General features: G+C 35.2%; 1 protein-coding gene across 1 annotated transcript in view; it reads left to right on the forward strand.

Annotated features, from left to right (window-relative positions):
* The first annotated feature begins 1425 nt into the window (after positions 1-1425).
* The window catches only part of LOC125661856 (transmembrane GTPase Marf-like), a 40992-nt gene continuing 18268 nt past the window's right edge, over positions 1426-24149 (forward strand). The window contains exons 1-7 of the mRNA XM_048893979.2: positions 1426-1549; positions 8792-8858; positions 10953-11000; positions 17657-17716; positions 17806-17944; positions 21552-21610; positions 21793-21915. Of these exons, the coding sequence (XP_048749936.2) occupies positions 8806-8858; positions 10953-11000; positions 17657-17716; positions 17806-17944; positions 21552-21610; positions 21793-21915 (482 nt within the window). The 5' untranslated portion in view covers positions 1426-1549; positions 8792-8805. The remainder of the gene's footprint in view (positions 1550-8791; positions 8859-10952; positions 11001-17656; positions 17717-17805; positions 17945-21551; positions 21611-21792; positions 21916-24149) is intronic.

Here is a 24149-nt window from a genome sequence, read left to right on the forward strand (position 1 = left end):
AGTATAGTTAGCTGCAACCAGTACATCTTAGCATCAAACCTTCCGTTATGTCTTGAGGTTAAAACTATGAAATTATGACATAGTTCGACAAAAATGAGTAATTTTAAGAGAATGAAAGGTGATGATAACGAACAGTGATCAATATCATAACTCCTATAAGCAATACAAAATGGATAGTTGGTCAAACACGGACCGCTATCAGGTGTGGGATCAGATGCCTAGGAGGAGTAAGCATTCCCTGTCGACCGGTCACACCCGCCGTGAGCCCTATATCCTAATATTTTGGAATACTATTAGTAAAATACAATCCAGACAAGTTGTTACTTACCAGTGTCTATATATATAGACATAAATAATTGCGATTTGATTGTTATATCAATATATCTGATTGGTCGACCACGTTATCATCTCACATATACACTGTGATATAAGAATAAAATGTGAGAAATGCAAACTCTAAGCGAGATTGTATAAACCCCTGTAATATCAACTTTCATATCAATAGCCTGTTCGATTAAAACAAACCGATCACAAATATGCTCTAGCATATAGAATCAGTTTAGCGACATAAAAACTATTTGTAGTAGGCAATGGAATATTGGTATACAAATATGGGAAATTGACGATCGAGAAGCTGAAGTCATTCCATTTGTTATAAAGTTGAGTTGCTAGTTTGCTGTTAACATAGATGTTTCACGGCTGAAACGCTGATTGATTGATTGTTTTATGTCATGTTGAGAATGTTTCATTCATATTGAGACGTCACCAGTGGTAGGTGAAGTACCACAAATTTAGACATAGTGCCCAGGACCGTTGAAATGAAGGTTCTTTTTCATGCCAACGCCTGCCACGACCTGGGGTCTGTTTTTAAGGATATATCCGAAACACCCATGATTTTCACTTCTAAATGTCGAGCATTTGGCGACCTATTTTAATGTCTTAAGTTTGACGCAGCCATGGCACGAGCGCGGTTCGAACTCACGACCTCCCGGTTACAAAGCGAACGCTCTACCACTTACTTTATGGTGATCATTCATTCATCTTTAAGTTATTTTATTTCAGTCACTTTTCAGTTGTCACCCAGTCAGATTATAATTAGTGAAAAGTCACTGAAAAAAATGATAATACGGTAAAATGTTCAGTTAACTCAATCGTGATGGGAAAGTTTCGGAAATCTGGCTGAAAAGTGAGAATACAGGTATACTGCAATGATTCATTCACACTTCAGTTTACTGAATGGTGACATTTCAACTTGTGGTTTGTTTAGCATAGTAAAACAATCCTGTTAAGCAGCCTCTGTTGAGTCCATGCATGACATGCACCTTGTTTTTTTTTAAATGGACGTTATTAAATGGGTTACCTTGCCTAGGTATACCCGATCGTACCTTTTGCGCACGGTTCTAAATCTTATCCTATCAAAACATTGCAAATGCGTTACCTTGATCATGCATACTCCATGAATTCTTTTGCACACGATTCTAAATTCTATCAGATCAAAATATTGCATTGCATTGCAAGCGTGTCAAACAGTGGGTTCAATTTGCAAACTGTATGTATATTTACGTTATTTATATTATCTTATTACCGTGTGTGATATACTTAACATTATATGTATATGATGCCCCCTTACAAGCTACTGATAATGATATTCTACCTATCTGGTGTATAGTAGTATATGTAGAATGGTATTTTAGGGGCTTACTTCGCAACAATGAAGTCGGAGTTCCATTATCGTATTCAGCGATCTGTCAAAAGATAAAGATTATAAAGTTGTTGAATACTCTGCGTCCTAAAATCCTTTTCTTTGTAAGAAGGGGTGTCTTTATGCATTATATGCATTGCCAACTAAGACCCAGCTCTCTCTCTCTCTCTCTCTCTCTCTCTCTCTCTCTCTCTACGCTGCCTTCTGCAAGAACAACTATCTTCAACTTTGAAACACCTACGTACCAGCAGAGCAATTTCTAATCCCGGAGCTTTCTTTAAACAGGACATTCAATCACACTACGTTCTAGTAAATTGTGTTCGATCAATCATTAGCGGCAGCTGTTTTATAAATCAGAAGTGCATGTTTAACTGTTCTATCTAGATACATAATATGATTCTATGTTCAGATGTTGTCAGCATTGACGTTGAGTGGCGGAGTTTTGAAACTGAACAACGGGGCTACATTTTACTGTAATTGTTAATGTCCACCATGTTGATGTCCATATTCTTTCTTTTGAAGCCTTTACGAATATAGTGGACAATCACGTGACACGTAATGCATCCAATGTCTGTGCCACATTCTCGTCCAAAACAAAGTAGAATTCATAAAAAGTTGTTTCAATTTTTATATTTACTGCAAATTATACATATTGACTGTTCATTATTCATATTGGGTCTTTTTATTCACCCGTGCCTCATAATTGTTTCAAGGCGTCTTATTTATTGCGTACTTGTTGATACAAAATGATGATACCGAGCAGTTTCAGTCGTTCGTTATCCATTGAATCGATACGCTGTATGGACTTCACATGATTTGTTCAACATCTGTGGAAGATGGGTCTTTGCATGTTAATGTTATGATTAGAAAACATATATCGCAGATGTCAGACAAAAATATAATTTCAAAGTCTGCGTATTGCTTAAAACATATGACACATGGCAATGTGATGTCGTTCGAACGTTCGAACTATACTTTTTGCTAACAACCGGTACTGCAAATGATTTTTTTCTGCATGATTTCAAATTAAACTTTAATGTGTAAACCTTTCAAATTATGATGCTATGAAGTTATAAATGATGATGTGTATTTCGAGTTTTCTACTCTCAGGTTCAAGAGAAAAATTATGTCCTGTTGAGATCATATAACCAAAGTCACACATATACCTTCCTCTTTAAACAAATTTCAAAACCACTACCTTTAAACGAGTTTTTGTGCGATTTATGTTTATTTTGCTCTTTTTCTGCCTTTATTTTGTCCTAGATCTTATCCAGAGAATATATTTCAAAGCTGAATTTTTGAGATTTAGTTATTGAAGGCGTATCTTACAGTGGGTGTAGATTTGCAGTAGCTAAACGTATAGAGATTCTAACCAGATTGTGCAATCATCATGCTTCTTAAATTCAGAATTAATTTCTCTTTTGCAATCGTTTGTGTCAGTATTTAGGACATGTTTGGCTGGTGATATATATCCTGTTGGAGTCTTCTCCAATGGATATTGAACAAAATTGTGTTAAATGTATTTCAAAAGCCTAAATTTTCTATAAATAATCAATCAGATGTTTCAGAATATTGAATCGAAACCCAATAACTCTGTTTTCATTGAATCTTTTATCAAGTTCATTATGCGATAGATTTTCCTGGATACTATTATATCGTTTTAGGTAGTTTTTGTGAAATTTTAATAATGCAGATGAAGGAAAATTGCAATTTTACGATGTTGATTTATGATTTTGTATATCGTAGATTGACCAGTTTCGGTGACCTTAGTGATAAACCGCGATTCTCTCATTAATCACTTGGATTAAAAAAATAAATTACACACCTACCTTTAAAGTAATTAACTTCCTTTACTTTCATCCAAAAATTCCAAACTCATTGGTACGTTAATTGAATATATTTTCGTAACAAAAGACCTGGCACTTTGTGGTCCTAAAACGATGACATCACCTATTTTGGTGACCATGTTAATATAGGTTTGCCAACAGTTTGTAACTGTTAAAACGTATATACAGGAGGGATGTGCAACTAAACGTCAATGAATAAAATAACAGTGTAGAATTCTAGACTTTTGGTATACTTTATATTAATTTGAAAGTTTGCTTGAAAAAGTAATAAGTAAATGGGCTTATTTTTGTGGTGCTTGTGTTAATTTTTGGCATACGATCCTTCTAGTAGTTCATTTTCGGAAAAAAATTGAAGACGTACTCTATATATGTTTTCAAACACTACGGCGAAATTGATCACGAAATCAACACCCGGAAACGACAACGAGCACACGCAAACAAAAGGTCACCGATTCTGGACGGTCACCGAAATATGGTAGTCGACGATACGTATGTTCGCATCTTAAAAAGTGCGATGACCTAAGAAAGGTAAAGGTAACGAACAGTGATCAATCTCATAACTCCTATAAGCAGTACAAAATAAATAGTTGGGCGAACACGGACCCCTGGACACACCAGAGATGGGATCAGGTGCCTACACAGGCAAATGTGCCTCACGTGAATTTCACGTGAAATTCACATGAATTTCACTTGAAAATTTATATGTGAAATTCACGTTAAAAGAGCATCAAATGTGAATTCACACGAAAAAAAATCACGTGAAATTCACATAAAATTCACGTGCATTTCACGTGAAATCTTTAATATGAATTTCACATAAAATTCACGTGAATATCACATAAACTTTATAATGTTAAATCATACATGGATATTTTGATACCCTGAATCTCGGGTTCAGATGAACACAAAAAGGAGTACAAATCTGCTTCAATCTGCTGATAATTTAATTGATTGAATTTGTTTTTACATGGTTGTCTTCATTGTCTTTTTTTCTATCTTTTAATCTCTGAAAAAAAAATATTTATGTATTAGAAGGACTGTTCAATATACAAAAGGAGTCATCTTAAGCCTTATGTACACATACTGTACTATGAATGAAATTGCATGTAGATGTAGCAGAAACGAAGAAAAAAAAGTTGCAAAATTATCAATAACATTTTATATATCATCATACAGAATAGAATAGAATTATTATACAAGATACAGAAGGAAGTCATGGAATATGTTTTCAAATTGTCATGCTCTAGTCCAGAGGCGATTTGAAAATGACTTCGCATTCCTCATTATCTGGATTAAATCTATATAAATGCATTGCTTAAAATGAAATGATTGACATTGATAGAGCTTTCAAGCTTACATTCTTCTCATTTAAAACTATTGTTAAAGGGGGGAGCAACCAATATATATACATTTAATTGGCATTACGATATATATAACAATCGATGGACATTGTTACACATCACCCCCCCCCCCTTTAACGACGTGCCTGATCTTGATGATGCCTCTATGAAGGTAATAGAACGTTACTTAGCACCCCCTAATCAATATATAGATCGATTAAATTATAAGAATTATGTTCTGAATTACGATTACCATGTTCTCTGATGAATAAGGAAAGATTAACAAACCGTGTAGAGTTATGCGATTCTGCGAAACGTCCCCGAAGTGACTTCCGTATTTTCGCTGTCGTGCCTATTCGTTGACGTACCCCGTCTAAAGTACAGCCAACTGCCAAAAGTTTATAGACAAATGGCAGACGTCAATGTCTAAACGTCAACGTAATACGGATTTTCAGTGGCTATGAAATTACAAAGAGAATAAATCTTACCTCAGTATTTTGTTATATATCCCTCTGATCTGATCATTTTCAACATTCTGGAAGGTAGGGATCGATAGAGGTTCCGTATGTAAGTAACGGGTATGTTAATCCAGATGTCATTTATATTTCTCCCCAAGTCAGTGACATTGTTTATATTAGAAAGTCTGCGTTTAAGTTTATTTTTCCACAGAAACCAAATGTTTTCAATTATATTTGCATCAGGTGACTGTGCTGGCCAAAACATACCTGGAATTCTGTTTATTTGTTTATATTCTTGTACAATTCGGGCACGGTGAACCGGGGCATTGTCATCTTGAAATATGTAATCGTTAGTAGGAAAATTTGTCATTACAACCGGCCACAATTGTTCTTCAAGGATATCAATATATTTATTTGCATTAATGTTGCCATTAACCACCGTTAGTGTGCCAACTCCATTCCAGGTAATGCATCTCTACAACATTAAACTCATAGCAGGTTTCGGTGGTGCGCCGGGGCTGATGCACGCTGGTAACCATTCTTCGCCTGCCTTTCTCCAAATATAAACTCGATTGTTTTGTCCCAAAACAACTTTACATTCATCAGAGAAGATCACTTTTGACCAGTTATGGTCAACAGTTCACCGTCGTTTACCTCTCGCCCATGCCACACGGTTTTTCCTATTTTGTTCCCGAATCCTAATTTTCTTCCTGCATATACGTCGATGGTACTTATTTTTTGACAAATAACGATGAATTGATCTTTCAGACACGGGAACTTGCCTACCTTGATTAAATTGTCCTGTTATGTCTTTTAATGGAGTAGTACGGTTCAATTTACAAGCCGCAATAGTTGGCGCTCGTCTCTAACGTCCATTTTTCTGGGGCGTCCCGATTTTTTAGCATTTCCCGCAATTCCTCGAATTTCACACCGTTTTACAACAGCATACACGGTTTTCCGGTCCATTTTCAATACCCTAGCAGTTTCAGAATAATTTCCTCTTTGTCTGTAACTGTCTACGACAATTTGTTTCACAGCTGGCGATAAATTCTTAGACTTTCCCATAGCTACATTCAGAAGCTTGTATCAGACGATCATCAAATAAATACCAACATATGACGTCACATATGACGACACAAGACCCTGTACTTATATGTGGTATGCATATGGAATCCCCGTTATCTATATATAGAATTTACAAAAGAAAAAACAAGCCACTTCCGTGAAGTTGGAATTTAGATCCGCCATTTTGTGTATAAACTTTTGGCAGGTGGCTGTAATTCTCATCAGTCTGAAATAAGCGGTTGCATGAGTTCCTATGTACTTTCACATTCGCTGTCTTGCATACGTCAGACGCGTCAGACGGCTTACTCGAGTGTGACGTCACAGTCTTGTAAATATTACCGGAATCTGACTGTACATAGTGTAAAGCTTTATATATTTTTTAAAAAGCTATCTAAATATACATGGACAGTAATGTTAAGGATTATTTATGTTTTTCGCTTTCTTCCGAGTGCTAGAAATCTGTGTTTTCCTTTTGATTGACGATCTACAAATTCGGGATGGTGAATACGGCTGATAGAAAATTTTCATTTCTACATGCGTGTATCAGCAATTTCCAGTAGGTCTAACTTTATGTATACACCAGCTTCCAAGGTATCACACCGGTAATTATTCTCGATGTATCTAATAAGGAGGGGGGGTTAATTAAAATTGATGCCAAACTACCGACAGCGGAAAATAATATCATGGCATTTTTTCCCACCTGCACAATACTACCCTCAAATCACATGTATGTAAACAGCCCAAGTGCACCCCGAGAAGTAGCCTGTTACTAACATCATAAAGCAGCGAGATAAAACATTTAACTCATCTTCAGTAGTTTTACAAAACTGACCAAAACAACAATCTTTTGGAATGCATGGTTTTGAATATCTACCAGTTTGAATTTCTAAAGGGTGGGCAAATATTCTTTCTACTCTCACATGGAAATTTCAAATGGTCTTATTAGTTTTAATTCATAGTTCTTTCTGATTTTACTGTAAAATAGTAATTTTCCATGTGTTTTTGAAGTTGCATATTCTAACTCTATCAATATAGTGATTCTTCAAGTAGTTGGAAAATATACTTTCATTAATATCTATGATGATGGTAGATTTAATTATATTTTAATTCTTAAGAGAAAAAATAATGGGAAATGAGAGAAATCAGGTGTGGAAAGTACATGTAATCATACTGCGTACAGAACTACAATGCAAGTTAATAATTTCGCAAATAAACGAGGAGAAGGAGGCGTGAGCAAGATCTACTTTATTGGTCGTTTGCCAACATTTTATAAATGTACTCTAACTTTTAAATTGCCTAATCTCCATATCGTTTTATATTTTACCTTAATTTATTTATTTATTCGCTTGAATATATTAAGAAGTGTGAGTATTTCACTTTAATCGCTTTTCTTGTGAAATTTTTAACGTGAATAGCTTTTCACGTGAAATTCATGTGAAATTCACATGAAGAACTTTCACGTAAAATTCGTGTGAATCTTTTCACGTGAATCATCGTTCACATTATTTCCTTGCGAAAATCAAATCACATTAAAATTTTCGTAAGGAACTACATGTAATGTGAAAAGTTATATAATGCTTTTCACGTGAAATTCCTGTGAAAAATTTAACGTGAATTTCATGTGAATTGCTTATCACGTGAAATTCATGTGAATATTTTAACGTGAATTTCACGTGAAAAGTGATTCACGTGAAATTCATGTGGACATATTAACGTGAATTTCACGTGAATCACTTTTCACGTGAAATTCACATGAAATGTACGTGAATTTCACGTGAAAAGTTCATGTGAATTCCACGTGAACAGCATTTCACGTGAAATTCACGTGAGCCACATTTGCCTGTGTAGGAGGAGTAAGACTAGTGATCACAGCCGTTATGAGCCCTATATCTTGATAAGGTAAACAAGTTATCCATAGTCAAAATCAATGTGCCAAGAACGGTCTAGCAATCGGCATGAAACACACCAGACAGCATTTGAACCACTGATTGGTTGTAATGACGTACTAGATCGTTATAACGACCATAGAATTTGTGAAATGCTGACTTTAATAGGAAGTTAAGACTTTGGAAAAAAAAATCCCTCAACATTTCTAATTCAAGTACTTCTTCCGTTCTTACTGGCTCCATTGTTTACTTATGGATGATACTGAGTAATTTGGGATCAGGTCTAAGAGTCTGAAAATTACGATAACATTACCTTTTTGGTCGGTTGTGGTATTTTATTGCCATCAAAGTAATCCTGTTAGTTGTTATTTTCTTCGGAAACCAGTAGCTTTTAGTATCTGCATCCCCTGAATTCTATTTGAAACTTGATTTTCATCTGAATAATAGATGAGCTGAAAATGTACAGATATAACAATATCATTATCATTTATAGTAAACCTGTGCACAATGGAAGAAGACAAGCCAATGAAAGTCGGAGATATTATCAAAAAGTTTTCAAGGTTAGTGTTATTTCATTTATTGTCAATATCAAGGCGGATTCACATTTTACAGGTGAATGATCGCCAATGCATAGCGTAAAGCCACTCCGGGGAAGTGCTTGGGTTTAAGGAATCAATATGTCAGATTACAACCTACTTTGATTGCTAGTATTTAATAAGTTAGTAATATATATATGCATATATAATGAAAGTACCAAATTCAAAATCTCGCATCCCAAAGTTATCAATCAACGTACTTTTAATGTAGATTATGCCTTTTTGATTTTTCAACTTTCAATTATGCGTGAAGCATCCTCAAGCAATGTAGACTTACTTTTTCCTCAAAGCAATACATGTACTGTCTTGAAGATTTGCCAAGAAATACACAAACGTATTTGACAGCAATTCCAAGAATGGAACGATTCGGCAATTTTCATACCAACACTTGTTTCATATTGAAAAACACAGCTTACTTTACATCAACTGAAATGTCTTGAGAGTAAGTTATTCCATTACAGGGAATTTAAGATACCTTTTAATTTTCGAGAGTCTGCAATAAATTATCAGATGCGAATAGGGTCTCTTTTTTGTATCAGAAGTTCTCCCAACACTTTTCTGATAAATCAATGTAATAAGAATAAATATATAAATTTCAAAGACCACCATTCACTGTACCTCATTGAACTTTTACATTTACCGCAGCTGTTCGCAATAATTATGCACATTAAATGTAATGAGAATCGGAACCAGAAGACATAAGGGCAATTTCAAGGTAATAGTATGAATACCATATTCACGCAACCTGACCAGGATATATTTCTCACGGCGGGTGTGACCGGTCGACACGGGATGCTTACTCCTCCTAGCCACCTGATCCTACCTCTGGTGTGTCCAGGGGTCCGTGTTTGCCCAACTATCTATTTCGTATTGCTTATAGAAGTTATCTTCACCTTTCATATGATAGATAGAGAGTGATTTGATATGAAAAAGATATAATCAGTAATTATTTGACAAGCATTTGACAAGAAAAGTTTCCATGTATACAGTTTTTCACTTCATAATGGTAGTAAATAACGAAAAAGTATTATGAGATTTTTCCCACGATATAACTATAAGAATCTCTATGTCATGATGTACGTGTTTTATTGTGACGTCATATGGTGCGAAGTGCACTGAGGTACATTGATATACAGCGCTGTAATTGTTATTGGGAAGCTTTAACTGGGCCGATATAGATTTCAAACTGCTGACTTCAAAAGAAACCGTTGAAATCCTTATAACATCAACATATTTGTCAGAGACCTGCCTCAATATCAAACTTGATCATACGAAGATCATGATCCGGCGTATCGAATCAGTTAAGGAAGATAAACACCATATGTAGTGATAATGGAATACTGCTACGTTAATGTGGGAAGATGACGACAGAAAAGCTTGAGTAATCCTTTTTATTATAAATTTGAGTTTTAATATCTACGATCAACAAATAATACTTTTGAAACATATATGGAAGATACGTTCGTAGATTTTATTTCGAGTTGAATGAAAATATTGGAAGACCTGATCACCAAAGATGACGTAAATATCATCAAATAAGAATTCCAGTGTCTTTTAACATAAACTTTAGAGAAATTACTGCAATATATGAAGAAGGTGATATAATGTCCTTTTGTTCTTCATATCCCTATGGAGCATTTATTTTCTAAATGATGAATAGGAAATGTTTGTGGTCTTGGAATTCCACTTCATATACAGGACAGGTCAAGATAACGAACAGTGATCAGATTTGATTTATCATTGGTAATATCCATTAACGTCCATTACTATGTGAAACCTGGTTGTATTTTATTCACTATCAAAATGTGAAGATAGCGAACAGCTACTAATCTCACTATTCCTATAAGGAAACGAAAATGAAGAGGCAAACACGAACTCATGGATATACTAGAGGTGGGATCAGGTACCTAGAAGGAGTAAGCATTATCAATCAAATGTGTAAAATTATCACATCTTTCCAATGTACACTGTAGTTATTTAGTCAGGTTTATAAATGTGAATATTTCATTTTGTCAGTGATATGGTAAAGTTATATTGATTTTTATTGTATACATACAGGGTACAGACCGGCTCTTCCACTAACATCCGAGTACCTGACTCCCAAATGTAAGTGTAGATATGCAGGTAAAACGTTACGGGTTTATCATGACACTCATTCATATAATTTTTTATTATAAAGTCCAAATTCCTAACAATATTTGAAAGAATGAAAAGTTTAAGGATTAATTTTATATAATACTCATGATTGTAGACGTATGTAAAAGTGTTGGGGTTTTTTTGGGGGGAGGGGCACGATTTCGTGAGAATTAATTGTTGTTGTTTGTGATCCTTTAGAAATACGAAGTATGAATAATGTCACTAATCTGCGATGCTAACTTGTCTAACTACTGTTATGATACACACGCCGTTTTCATACAATTTGTTCGTTAAAACGTGTCGTCGTTAACACCTATACACAAACAAATTATTACACGGTGTTCGTCGTCAGCTTGGATGTTTAAATTACCCCTTTAAACCATTAAAATTGTTCAAGTGTTTACATTGTATTCCGTTTGTCAATACGATTCGTAAGAAAATCTGACACACCGATAAATTCAAGGTCTGTGTCATCGCACTGCTTCATGTTTATAGGGTACATCAGGACCATAATTTCATTTACTAGTAGCCTCACTAAACTTTTGTACCAAAACCTTTGAGAACATGACCTGTAGATCTTCGTCTACGCTGTTGGGTGTAACCTCTGCGTCTTCATTTATGTTGGAGAAACTACGGGTTCATTCAATAAAAGAATATTAGGACACAAATAGATGACGGTGAAGACCAACATCTCTATAAACATTTTAATTTCCTCGAACACTCCAGCCTGTCCATGAGAGTCAGGATTCTAAAAAAAAAAATACCATCATACAAGCAATCCATCTTTAAGAAACTTTTTCATAGACAATCAGAAGATTACTAAATAATGATTACATGCCCTACATTTCCATACTGATGCAATGATAATGTGTATAATGCAGGAAATTTGATTAGTTAACAAGGAAATAATCTGAATGTGGTGGTACTTTTTCCAATTACACAAAGACCTAAACAGTCATGGACCTCGTTTATATTAAAGACCAAGTATACTCAATGTCACGCTTGATTCACCTTATATCAACAGATAACTAGGTCCTCATCATATTAGCACAAAACTTTATTATCTTTCATTGACCGTTTTGAATACGTTATTCCAAGAAGCCAAAGCTAAAGCTAGTCCATACTTGGAGTTTTAATACACGAATATAGACTGAACTCGATAATTATGGATATTGTTCATTCTTCGGAAGAACCGCAAAAACCAAGGTCCCGTGTTAAAAAAAAGGTGTGGCACAATAAAGATCCTGCGTGCCGAAAGGCCGTAATCGCCGAACATATGCGTACATTTTGCAGTCATTCACCAGCAATGATTATGGTTTAGAGGGACGTTGAACAGTATACAATCAATCAATCTGTCGCAGACTCTTAAAACCAACGCGGGTTATGAATGCTATTCCATCAAAGCCATTCCGCGAGTTCCTTAAACTCAAATTTACTACCAAAATAATATATATCACAAACGCAAGGAGCATTCTTCGTCATAAAAAAGGAAGTCCAACATATTGATTTTATATACTGACGATAATGCTGTATTTTATGTTGATAGAGATCCTGGTGGCATTGCACAAAAACTAGGAAATGTTATGGAATATTGCTCTTCATGACTTGTAGATAACAAACTGTCTCTTCGCCTTGGAAAATCCTAAACCATTTTATTTGGACCACCCTAAAAATTGAAAAAATGTTTTAGAATTGTATGTAATGCTCATGAAATCAAAGCATCTGATAGTGTTAAGTATTTAGTTGTATGTATAGATAAATTTCTATCATGTGAAAATATTGTTTCAAGCAGAATTCAAAAGGTAAATGCTAGACTTAATTTTTTTGTACAGAATTGTATCTTGCCTTGCTTTACAATCAAGAAATGCCTTATGTTCTGCTTTAATACAATGCTATTTTGTTCATGCATGTTCTTCTTGGTATTGTGGTATTGGCAAACAACTTAAACAGAAATTGCAAGTAAACCAAAACAAGGTTGTCCGATTTATTTTACATCCAGGTCCTAGAACTAGCATTTCTAGTGACACTCTAGATTCTTTAGGCATGTTAAAAGTGGACGACAGAGCTACTCAACTAAGATCGAACCATGTATTTAATATATTTCATGGTACAGCCCCACATTATCTCTATCGTCAATTTGTTCTAAACAATACTAATACTAGAAGTGCTACAACAAAAAAAACAACAAAAAAAACAAAACAAAAAAACAACAATTATCATACCTAAGATAAAACGCAAAGAATCTTCTTGGTTTTTTTTTACAATGTTATCAAGGATTGGAATAATTTACATTTAGCTACCTTTAGATCCATGTGAGCTAGTAATAAAGGACACCGCCAAGTCGTCCACTTCTGCTTCATACTTAGATATTGTATTGAAAGTAGACATTAACGGGAAACTGACAGCTCAACTGTATGACAAACGGGATTGATTTCAGCTTCTCCATCGTCAACTTCCCATATTTATGTAGCAATATCCCATTATCACCTGCATATGTTCTTCGTATAGTCAGTTTTTAAATCAAGGTAAACTACTGACAAAGAAGTTGATGGTACAGGGGTTTCAACAGTGTCGATTGAAGTCAGCATGTCGCAAATTTTATACAACCTCCCATTGGGTCAAATGCTGTCTGATTGTGTCATACCGATTGTTAAACCGTTCTTAGCACACTGATTTTGACTATGGATAACTCCGTTTACCTGATCAGAATATAGGGATCACGGCGGGTGTGACCGGTCAACAGGGGGTGCGTCAGACAGAATTTGACCCAATGCGAGTTTGTACCATCAACTTGTTTGTCAGTAGCTTACCTCGATTTAAAAACTGACTATACGTAGAACAAGCGCTTGCATATCGAATCAGCTGAGATATATAAACACCATATGCAGGTGATAATGGAATATTGCTGCACAAATATGGGAAGTTGACGATAGAGAAGCTGAAATAATCCCGTTTGTCATACAGCTGAGTTGTCAGTTTGCCGTTAATGTCTACTTTCAATAATATATCTAAGTGTGAAGCAGAAGTGGACGACTCTGTGGTGTCCTTTATTTCGAGCTCACAGTAATATATCAAATTGACATATGATATAATTGAAAATGAGGACATCAAATCACTTACTTTAAAAGGTCTTAAATGAAAGGTGAAGACAACGAACAGTGATCAATCTCATAACTCTTATAAGCAATACAATATAGATAGTTGAGGAAACACGGACTCCTGGATACACCAGAGGTGGGATCAGGTGCCTAGGAGGAGTAAGCATCCCCTGTCGACCGGTCACACCCGCCAGAGAAATACGGAGAAATTCCGTCTTTCAGTTGGTGAGATATCTTTATTATGAACTCTGTTGAGTATTACACCAGATGATAGGCTAAACATGAGAAAGAAGAACTTGATACCTTGTCAGATTGGATCAAAGTATAAAAGGAAAACCTAATAAAATGTTAGATACATCTAAACAAAAGTACGTACCGTATGTGCTGTTGCATAAAGTAAACCAGAAGTGATCAAATGACATTAGGAATATTTTTTGGTTCCAGCTGACAACGTTTGTAACAACATTGTCTTTGTTTCTAAGACTCATAATTACAACTGTATCGTAAAAGGACTTGGTATCAATAAGTAATCGTACTTAAAGGGAACGTAGGGTCAAAAATCAAATTTAGATATGTGAAAACTGGTACCATGTAGACAACAAAATCTAGCATAGAAAAAATAATTGCTGCTGATAACAAGATTTAATCTGTCATTTACACTGAAAACTGAGCTGAATGGGAGAATCTCTTATCATGGCGGCTGATGACGTGTATGCGGCAATTCATTACAACTGCTGTGCCTATAGCACTAAATGGGTTACAAAGTATCTATAATCTAAATGTCGGGAGTTCAAGCGAAATTTTGCACTGTGGTCAAAGGAAAAGGAATACATGTATCTACCTTTTAGCATCCCTGATCTCCCCCCAAAACTATGAACATTGTGCAATAATTGGATACATAACCTTGGAAATGAATCTTTTGTTTTTGAACGGCATTTTGAGAAAGAGTCTTGTAAAGAGGATATCAGGGTAAGTACCAGTTATATTTGCTTTTTACTCAGTAAATACTAATAATTCTTAATGTGTATAACCAGAGTTTATTTACAACAAACTTTTACTTATATAATAACTTTCTAATTTAATCTATCCTTATCCATTGAACATTTTGTACAGGCTAAATATGAAGGGATGGGTAAACACTGCTTTTTAAATATTCAAAGTTAAATTAATATCTATTTAAGTTAAGATATTGGGATACACACCAAAACCTATTAAAAAGAAGATGCAGTAACTAAAATATTTGATGGCAGCAAGCCTAAGAAAATAAGAGAAAATAGCTCAAAAAGATGAGGAAAAGCAGGATACATGTAATACTTTCAAAAATCATCACAGCACTAGCACATTTTGTATTATACTATTGTTTTTAAAGAAATTGAAAATGTACAAGTAAACAAATGAAGTATAGTATATATGAAGTAAGTATATATAATTAATCAGTCATTATTTTTCAGCTAATCCATTTTCTTTTGAAAACTAATGAAAACTCATATGCAGAACCTATTGACCAACCTGGACTATCAGCATCTAAGGAAACAGGTAATTTGATGCACTTCTCTATTAAATGATTAACAAAGTTTTACAACCAAGGTCATTTTAATTCCCCCTGTGCAGTTAATCTTTCAAGTCTTGACATTTACGTGGCAATTACTGCAGGGGTGTAGTGATAATCAACTGATTTGTGCTGTATGCAGGTTCACATTGTAAGATTCTCTTGTAAACAGACGTACTAATAAATCAGAAAGAGAGAAAACTACTATGAAAAATAAACTCTTTGTTGTGTGAAATACATGTACATGTACATGCACTTTCATGAAAATTCATTACTAAAGTTATAAAGTAATGGTTTGATTTCATTTTTATATTTTCAGCTCAATGAAGACATAAATAGTGACAAAAATATCCCACTCTCAATCCATATTGAAGAATAAATCAACTTTGTGCAACATATACAGATAGAATTGCCCAGTCATTGTCCATCATATGTGCTAAGGAATGTTCAAGTGAAGAATGAAGAAGTGAAGATAATGAACAATCCTGTATAAAGAATACAAAATTAAAAGTTTAAGAATTAAGAGTGTCGTTTTCATCAATTTATCCCAATGCACTAGTGTTTTCATTTGAAGCTGCTAATAATTCCTCTTCATTATAATTAGGCTCATATTGATATCCTTTGCAGTCAGACATGATCAGAGGCTATTGCCCGGTATACGTCATAAACAGATGGGATTGTGGGAAATATCTTAAAGAGCGATAACTTTATCTTGCAAAATGGTAGCCTCCAGCAGATGATGTGTAGCTATATTTAATAGCCGATTTCTACACAACAGATTAAAATCGAATGGAAATAACCAGTGGACTTAATTACTAAATATTTAGTATTTGAAATGTGAAAATATTTTTTTATACCCTACGTTCCCTTTAAACAAAAACTGTCTTTTCAAAAGATGATGTTCTTCAAAATCAAGCTTCAATTCTACACACATTTATTATCCCAGTTTATGGGATGAGCGAATATGAAATACCGTATCTATACTGGATTCCTAAACATCACAAAAACCCTTACACAAAAAGATATATTGCTGGATCGAGTAAATGTTTTACAAAGCTTCTTTCTTTGTTCATCGCGAAAATATTAAGGATTGTGAAGAAATAAACTTCAAAGGCACTGTATCATAACATATATCAGATGTGGTTTAAATGAAATGTAAATTCTAAAATATTCTAAAGAACTTAAATTTGAAAACTCAAAACCTTTCTCAAATCAACGACATTAAACGTTTACCTTTTAACACCGTACACCAACGTACCTTACGATAAATTAAAGACTAGACTTTTTACATTATAAAGAGGAAATATTCGTATCTAGTAATCAGTCATTCAAAAAGTAGTTTGTTAAACACCACCCTGATTCCACGCACAAATACTCTGAAGTTGAGAAAAATTGCTGGAGTTGACAATGTCTTCGCAATCTTTGGTGATCAGGTCTTCCAACAGTTTGTCGCATGCTTATGGATTGTGCTCCTCTGTTAGCTGGTCTGTTTTTATATTCTTATGAAGCAGAGTTCATTCAAAAACTTAGACAAAAGAAGAAAAAAATCTTGCAATGGGTTTTAAGTCGACGTTGAGATACATCGACGGCGTTTAATTTATGAACAACAATCATATTTCATTCATGTGTATATTCGATAGATCCCTATACTTAGATAATTTATTGAAAATGATATTAACGACAAATTAGCAACTCAACTTTATGAAAAACGGAATGCCTTCGGCTTCCCCATCGTCAACTTCCAATTTTTATGCAGCAGTATTTCATTATCCCCTGCTTATGGTGTTTAAATTTTTCAACTGATTCAATTTGCAAGAGTTTGTTTTGCGTATGGTCAGTGTTTAAGCGAATCAGTGAAATTCAACAGCATTAAAAGTTTGAAATGTGGTATTGTGAAACTCAAAATTAAATTGATGTAATGTCCACAAACGTTTGTCGATTAGGTGTATCTGTATAAAATTGTTTTTTTCTTTTTATAGCCCATCAGAAGAGATGGGTATACCCTCCTCGGACTCTAGAAGATCTGAAGAATATAAAGTGTATGTAGCCATCTTCAAAGTGACATACCTTTATCAATATATGATTCAGTAGGAAAAATATTGTATGGTGATTAATGATATACTTTTAGGACCCGTGCACAAGTGGCAAAATTAATTGAGTCTACTTTACAACAGCAGACGTCAGTACAACCCAATACCATCAATGAAATAAAAACGAAGCTTCCTCTTCCTCCACCGAAACCACCGAAACCACTAATTGAATCAAAAGTAAGAATTATAACAAAACGTTAGAAGATGAAATATATGAACAGGTGTAATACATTGTCCAGGAAATGTTGAATGTAAAACTTATACGATACCAATTTTGATGCACCAGATGCGCATTTCGACAAATAATGTCTCTTCAGTGATGCTCAACTGATTTTTGGAAATTTGAAACAACAAAATACTAGTAAGAGCTAAAAGGAAAGCTAGATTGCCAAAAAGTGGAGCCAAATTCGTTCAAGAATAGAGCTATGCATGAGGGAGATAATCCTTAATTTTGAAATGAATTTCTAAATTTTATACCAGCAATTAAATATACATCCGTATTTTCAAGCTAGTAACGGAGTACTTAGCTACTGGGCTGTAGACACCCTCGGGGACTAACATTCCACCAGCAGAGGCAGACCCGAGGGGTCGTAATGTAAAACTTATACGGTACCAATTTTGATGCACCAATATTAAAGAATTGTTGATAATAAAAAATCTGATATCTGGTATGTTCATCCAGAGAAGGGTTGTCCCAAAAAGTCGTAGACCTTGTCCACATTTTTGTAAATATCTATTTCTAAAAAAACCGAATGTTTACAGGATGTTCACGTAATAATTTTTTGCAACTTCACTAGAAAACGGAACTAATGTAGAAATTACATAAAAGGGATTTTAGGACGGTTTGACTTTGTTACACTCCAAATCGTTGCCCCATCCCAGATCGTCGCCGGCGACGATTTGGGATAACATTTCACCCAAAATCGTTGCCGGGGCGACGATTTGGGGCAAGATTACACTGTCATTGGGGGCGACGATTTGGGATGTATTATAGTACACCCCAAATCGTTGCTCGTCCTAGATTGTCGCCTGCCAATATTTTATTGACCTTTTTATATAGATTACACAGAAGTTATTTTATTGTATCCCCTCTGATAAGGGGGAATTACATAGGTTTCACAGGGTGTGTTTGTTTGTCTTTCTGCGATTTCATATATCAGGTGTTTGTTGATTGTAATAAAAATGATTTATATAGCGCCCTATCAACATTAGTTCTCTAAATCGTTCGCTTTACAAATGTGAAAGAAAAGATAAAATAAAATCGTTGTGCACATACATGTGAATAAAATATTCATAGTGTCAGAATTAAAATGCAAAAATATTATTATTAATATATAACGCCAATGCAATGATATGACTATCCTAATAACATATGAAACAATTTATAACAACCCTTAGGAATAATTAATTACATAAAAAGGACATAGGTATAACAACAAACAGCAGGTTTTTTAGCACTGTAGGAGCTGTATGTAAAAGCACTAAGTATATAAAATAATCACAAATTAAAAGATAATCTAAAGAGATGCGTTTTGAGGTCCACTTTAAAATTAGACAATGAAGTACATTGTCTGAGTTTGAAAGGCAGAGAATTCCAGAGTCTCGATGCAGCCTTGTCCAAACGTCGATCCCCATATGTTTTCGTACGTGTCCGATGTACCTGGACAAGATGCAGAGATTTGGATCTTAGTGATCGTCTGGGATTGTAAACTGTAAGGATATCCTTTATGTAAACTGGAGATATCTTTAATGATTGCCGGTTAGACCGGAGATGTACATCTGTCAATTTCAAGTCTCTTTCATACATCGAATGCAGTGGCAGACTTATAGAGGGACTAAGGCGCCCTTTTTGAAACAAGTGTACAAATTTGTACCCATTCGACATTCCGAAGCGTTTAAATCAAAACATCAGTGAAAGTCATGCCCGGCCAGAAGAGTATTTTAGATAAAAAGAAAATCACATGCAATGCCCATGATCCATACTGTATGTACAAGAACAAAAACATGTGACTGTCGGTACATGTAGCACGCAGAAATTCGCATTTTGTTGTAGGCGATTCGATTTTTCTACCCGTCATTAATGATCATAAATCACAAAAGAAATGGCCCAAAATGGGTACTTTGAAGGTTAGCAACACGATTTACCATCAATCTGTAATATTTGCAGAAATCTTACGGGAATTACTATACGACTGTATGTTATAACGCAATGTGTATGGAGAGTTTACGACTTCGCGATGTATAATCATAAGCATTTTCTCTCCCGAGCTTTGTTTTGTATATAACCGGCTTGTTTGTAATATTGCAATTCGTATGTTGTTAATTTGTAATTATAAATTGTTGTTGTTTGCTTTAAAACAATCAATCCTAAAACGGTCTAGATTTCACCAAATGTCATCGGGTTCGTCGAATGTGTGATAACGTTCGTGACTCGTGAATACCGTTTCTAACGTTATTTGACATGGTATGGAGAATTCCCTTAAGTTTGACTTCTAAAAACCACATTTCAGGGTCATATATTCTGCAAAAGATAAAGAAATTTTAAGGGCAATATTAAATCATAATGTATAACTAAGTCTAGAGTGATTTTAACAAATGAGTGAGGCGTCACGAGAATTGTCTTACGCACAAGGGACATTACTTTGAGAATGGGAAAAGAAATCGTTTTTAGGAAACAGAAATGGTGTTTGCCATCTTTTACCAACATACTCTAATCAGCGTTAATCATATCAACAAGATTTTTAAAAAAAATATCAAACGTAAGATATTGTGCTTTACGAAAGTAAGGGAATAAATTGACCTTCAGTAAGATAAACTGAATTATTAATCACGTATATGATTTCTTGTGAGAGCACATGCAAAAATACAGCATTTCTCAAGTCTTATGGTCATCAAAACGATGAAAGGTGAGGATAAAGAACAGTGATCAATTTCATAACTCCTATAAGTAAATACAAAATAGAGAGTTGGGCAAACACGGACCCCTGATTATACGGAACCATAGGTGGGTCAGGTGCCTAGAAGGTGTAAGCTTTCCATGTCGATATAATTTATCAATAAAACATGTCATTTGCTAAAATGCTGTCTGGCATATTTCATAAAAAATGAGCCCGTTCTTAACACACCGAATTTGACAACGAATTACTCCGTTTACCTCATCGAGAAATAGGGCTCAATTCGCACGTAACCGGTTGATAGGGGATATTTCCTCTTCTTAGCACATGATTCCACCCCTGGTACATTCAATATTCCGTGTTTGCCATATTTTAAAATTGATATTCTTGATAGGAGTTATGAGATTGATCACTGCTCGTTATATTCACCTTTGCACAAATACGATAATTCGACTTTTAACTTAGAGATGTGGAGATAACGAAACAGTGATCATTTTCATAGGTCCTATAAAGAATACAAAATTAAACGAGCCTTATATCTATATCGTTTACATGGAGTAATCTGTAGTGAAATTCAGTGTGTAGAGAACGCCAAAGTGATTTGTTTTCAACACGTTAGACAACATGTGACCAAAAGGCAGATTATACTGGTTGTATTTACTATTAGACTCATACAAGCCAACGCTTACGTTATTCTGAAATGGAAATTTCCATCAGAATTGAATTTATTATATACTGCAAAATTCACGAGTTTGTGAATGTATGAAAGTTTCAATTTTCTAGTGAATTTCAACAAACAAACAAACAAACAAAATAAGTTTCCTCGAACATGTTTAAGTGTCAAATGTTTTGAAATGAAATTGTTAACAGTGTTTCTAATTCTTTCAAAGCTCTTGGGAAAATCCAACAAAGACGAATGCTCATCATCATTGGACAGGAAAAGCAATGAGTATATTTCATTACTATCATCATCATCGTTGCTGTTGTTGTCATTAGAAATACAGTTAAACCTAAGACACACAGAATGAATACGGTTAAACTATCATTTAGAGAACAGGAAAAACCACGCTTATTCTAGATCATATCAATTTTGAAACTAGGTATGTCTTTACGATGTCTTATTTCTTTAAGCTTCCCAAAACATGACAACATAGAGGAGGAATCAATATTTTGCTCTGAAGAAACTAATGAAGAGATACCCATTGCTCCATCAATTCAAAAGAAACCAATCATCGAAAACATATGGGAACCAAGGTAAAACTTGCTATTAAACAATATGATGCGGGGGGAAAATTTCCTGTACACAATACTATATATATAAAAGGCGAAGATAACGAACAGTGATCAATCTCATAACTCACATAAGCAATACAAAATAGATAGTTTTGCAAACACGGACTCTAAAGTACGATGATCACGCCAAAGTGCGATGGTCTGCGCCTAAGAGCGATGGTTTGTTAACGTTACGGACGCCAAAGTCCAATGGCAAAGTCAAAGTCCGATGGTGCTGAGCTCAGTAACGTCTGTGACGTCACGTCATTGTGACGTCATTCTTAACGTCTTTCAAAATATAGCCAAAGAAATGCAACATGAACAACAGTAACGGCATGGTTTACACTGTTGAGGATAGTGAGAATGGGAAAGTACATTTGTTGTCGAACTCTCTAATTCGCCCAAACGTTCTTTAATTCACGATCATTTCTTACGTTGACGTACATTCCTGGGGTTATGCTATAATACAAAACATTCTATACGATTTCGCGTTGGAAAAGTTTGTGTTTAATAACAACTAAATGGTAATGAAATAAATTCTTATTCTTATTTTTTGTGCATGGATTTCGCACTGATATTTTGGTGAAACAACACACGGTTGGCTCAGTCTGTACCAAGACAATGTGTCGTTTACAAGCCAATGGATTTTGGCGTGTCACACTATTGCACTTTGGCGTATCAGAGCATCGCACTTTGGCGCATGAGTGTGGACCATCGCACTTCGGCGTGACCATCGAACTTTGGAGTCCCATCACACTTTGGAGTCCTATGATCTTGTTTGCAAATACAGCCTATCATTGGCTCGAAAGTTATCAGACGTGTTGCATGAAAAGTCATATGCAATCAATCTCATAATTCTTATAAAGAATACACCAACAAGGTAGGGCAAAGATGGATCTTCTGGACATATCAGAGATGGGATCAGGTACCTAGTAGAGATCAGCATCCCCTGTCGACTGGTCACACCCGCCACAAGCCCTATATCTATATCAGGTTAACTGATTAATCTTTAGTTAAAATCAGTTTGTAAAAAACGATCTAAGAATTGGTAAGAAACACGTCATACAGTATTTCGTCCAATGAATTGTTGTGTTATTGTTAATAGAGAACATGTCGTCGATATATCTAAATGTCTGCATACTTTGATTCCTACTATTTTTGACGACGACGATATTAAAGACATATCTCACACATATTTTGATAGTAGCAGTGATTGAGTGTGAAAAAGTAGATGTAATATGTCGCTTTAAAGTTACATATTCATTCCATGTACCGACCCGCCTACTTCACGATTTGAGAAATTGAAGTCAAAAGGGGTGGGGGATTGAGGCAGTTGGAGGAAATGAAGATTCATCCCCAACACTATGGAATCCGGATAGGGCCACGTAGTTCACTATCGCACCATCGCATCATTGAGGTTTGGGTCGATGGTGCGATGCCGCGATAATGCAATGACGATGGCGCGATGGTTCAATGACGATGACGCGATGGTGCGATAGCGCGATGACGATGGTAAGATGGCGCGATAATGCGATAACGATGGTGCGATAGTGTGATGGGAGCGATACTGCGATGACGCGATGGTAAGATGGCGATGATGCGATAACGTGATACCGTTATTGTGCCATCTCGCCATCGATATCGCGTTATCGCATCATCGCCATCGTGTCATCGTAATATCGCTTTATCGCACTATCGCACAATCGTTATCGCACCATCGCGCCATCTTACCATCGTCATCGCGCTATCGCACCATCGCGTCATCGTCATCGCAATATCGCGCCATCGTCATCGCATTATCGCGCCATCGCACCATCGGCCCAAACCTCGATGGTGCGATAGTGAACTACGTGGCCCTATCCGGATTCCATACTAAAACACATATACAGGATTTAGGGTTTTTAAGTTCCGTCAAGATGAGCATTTTTGGTTGTTATTGTTTTTTTCCCTATTTATTTGCTCGTCAATAATTTTTGACAAGTTAGCATGCAACTTTAAAAGACATAAGTTAACACGAGTCTCTAAAAGTTAAATCTGCACTTTGGTCATCTCTCGTCATTCAATAGACTTTCTAAAATAAAAAAAAAACTTTATTGGGATTTCTGTATGTTAACTACTTTTAATGACGACTAATAATGAGTATTTCATACCTGGTGATGTAAAGTTATATAACTAGTGTTGAACTGTGATGAAAAATAAAATAATATGAAAGATTA

Source organism: Ostrea edulis, chromosome 8, assembly GCF_947568905.1.
Source record: "Ostrea edulis chromosome 8, xbOstEdul1.1, whole genome shotgun sequence".
Classification (NCBI taxonomy): Eukaryota; Metazoa; Mollusca; class Bivalvia; order Ostreida; family Ostreidae; genus Ostrea; species Ostrea edulis.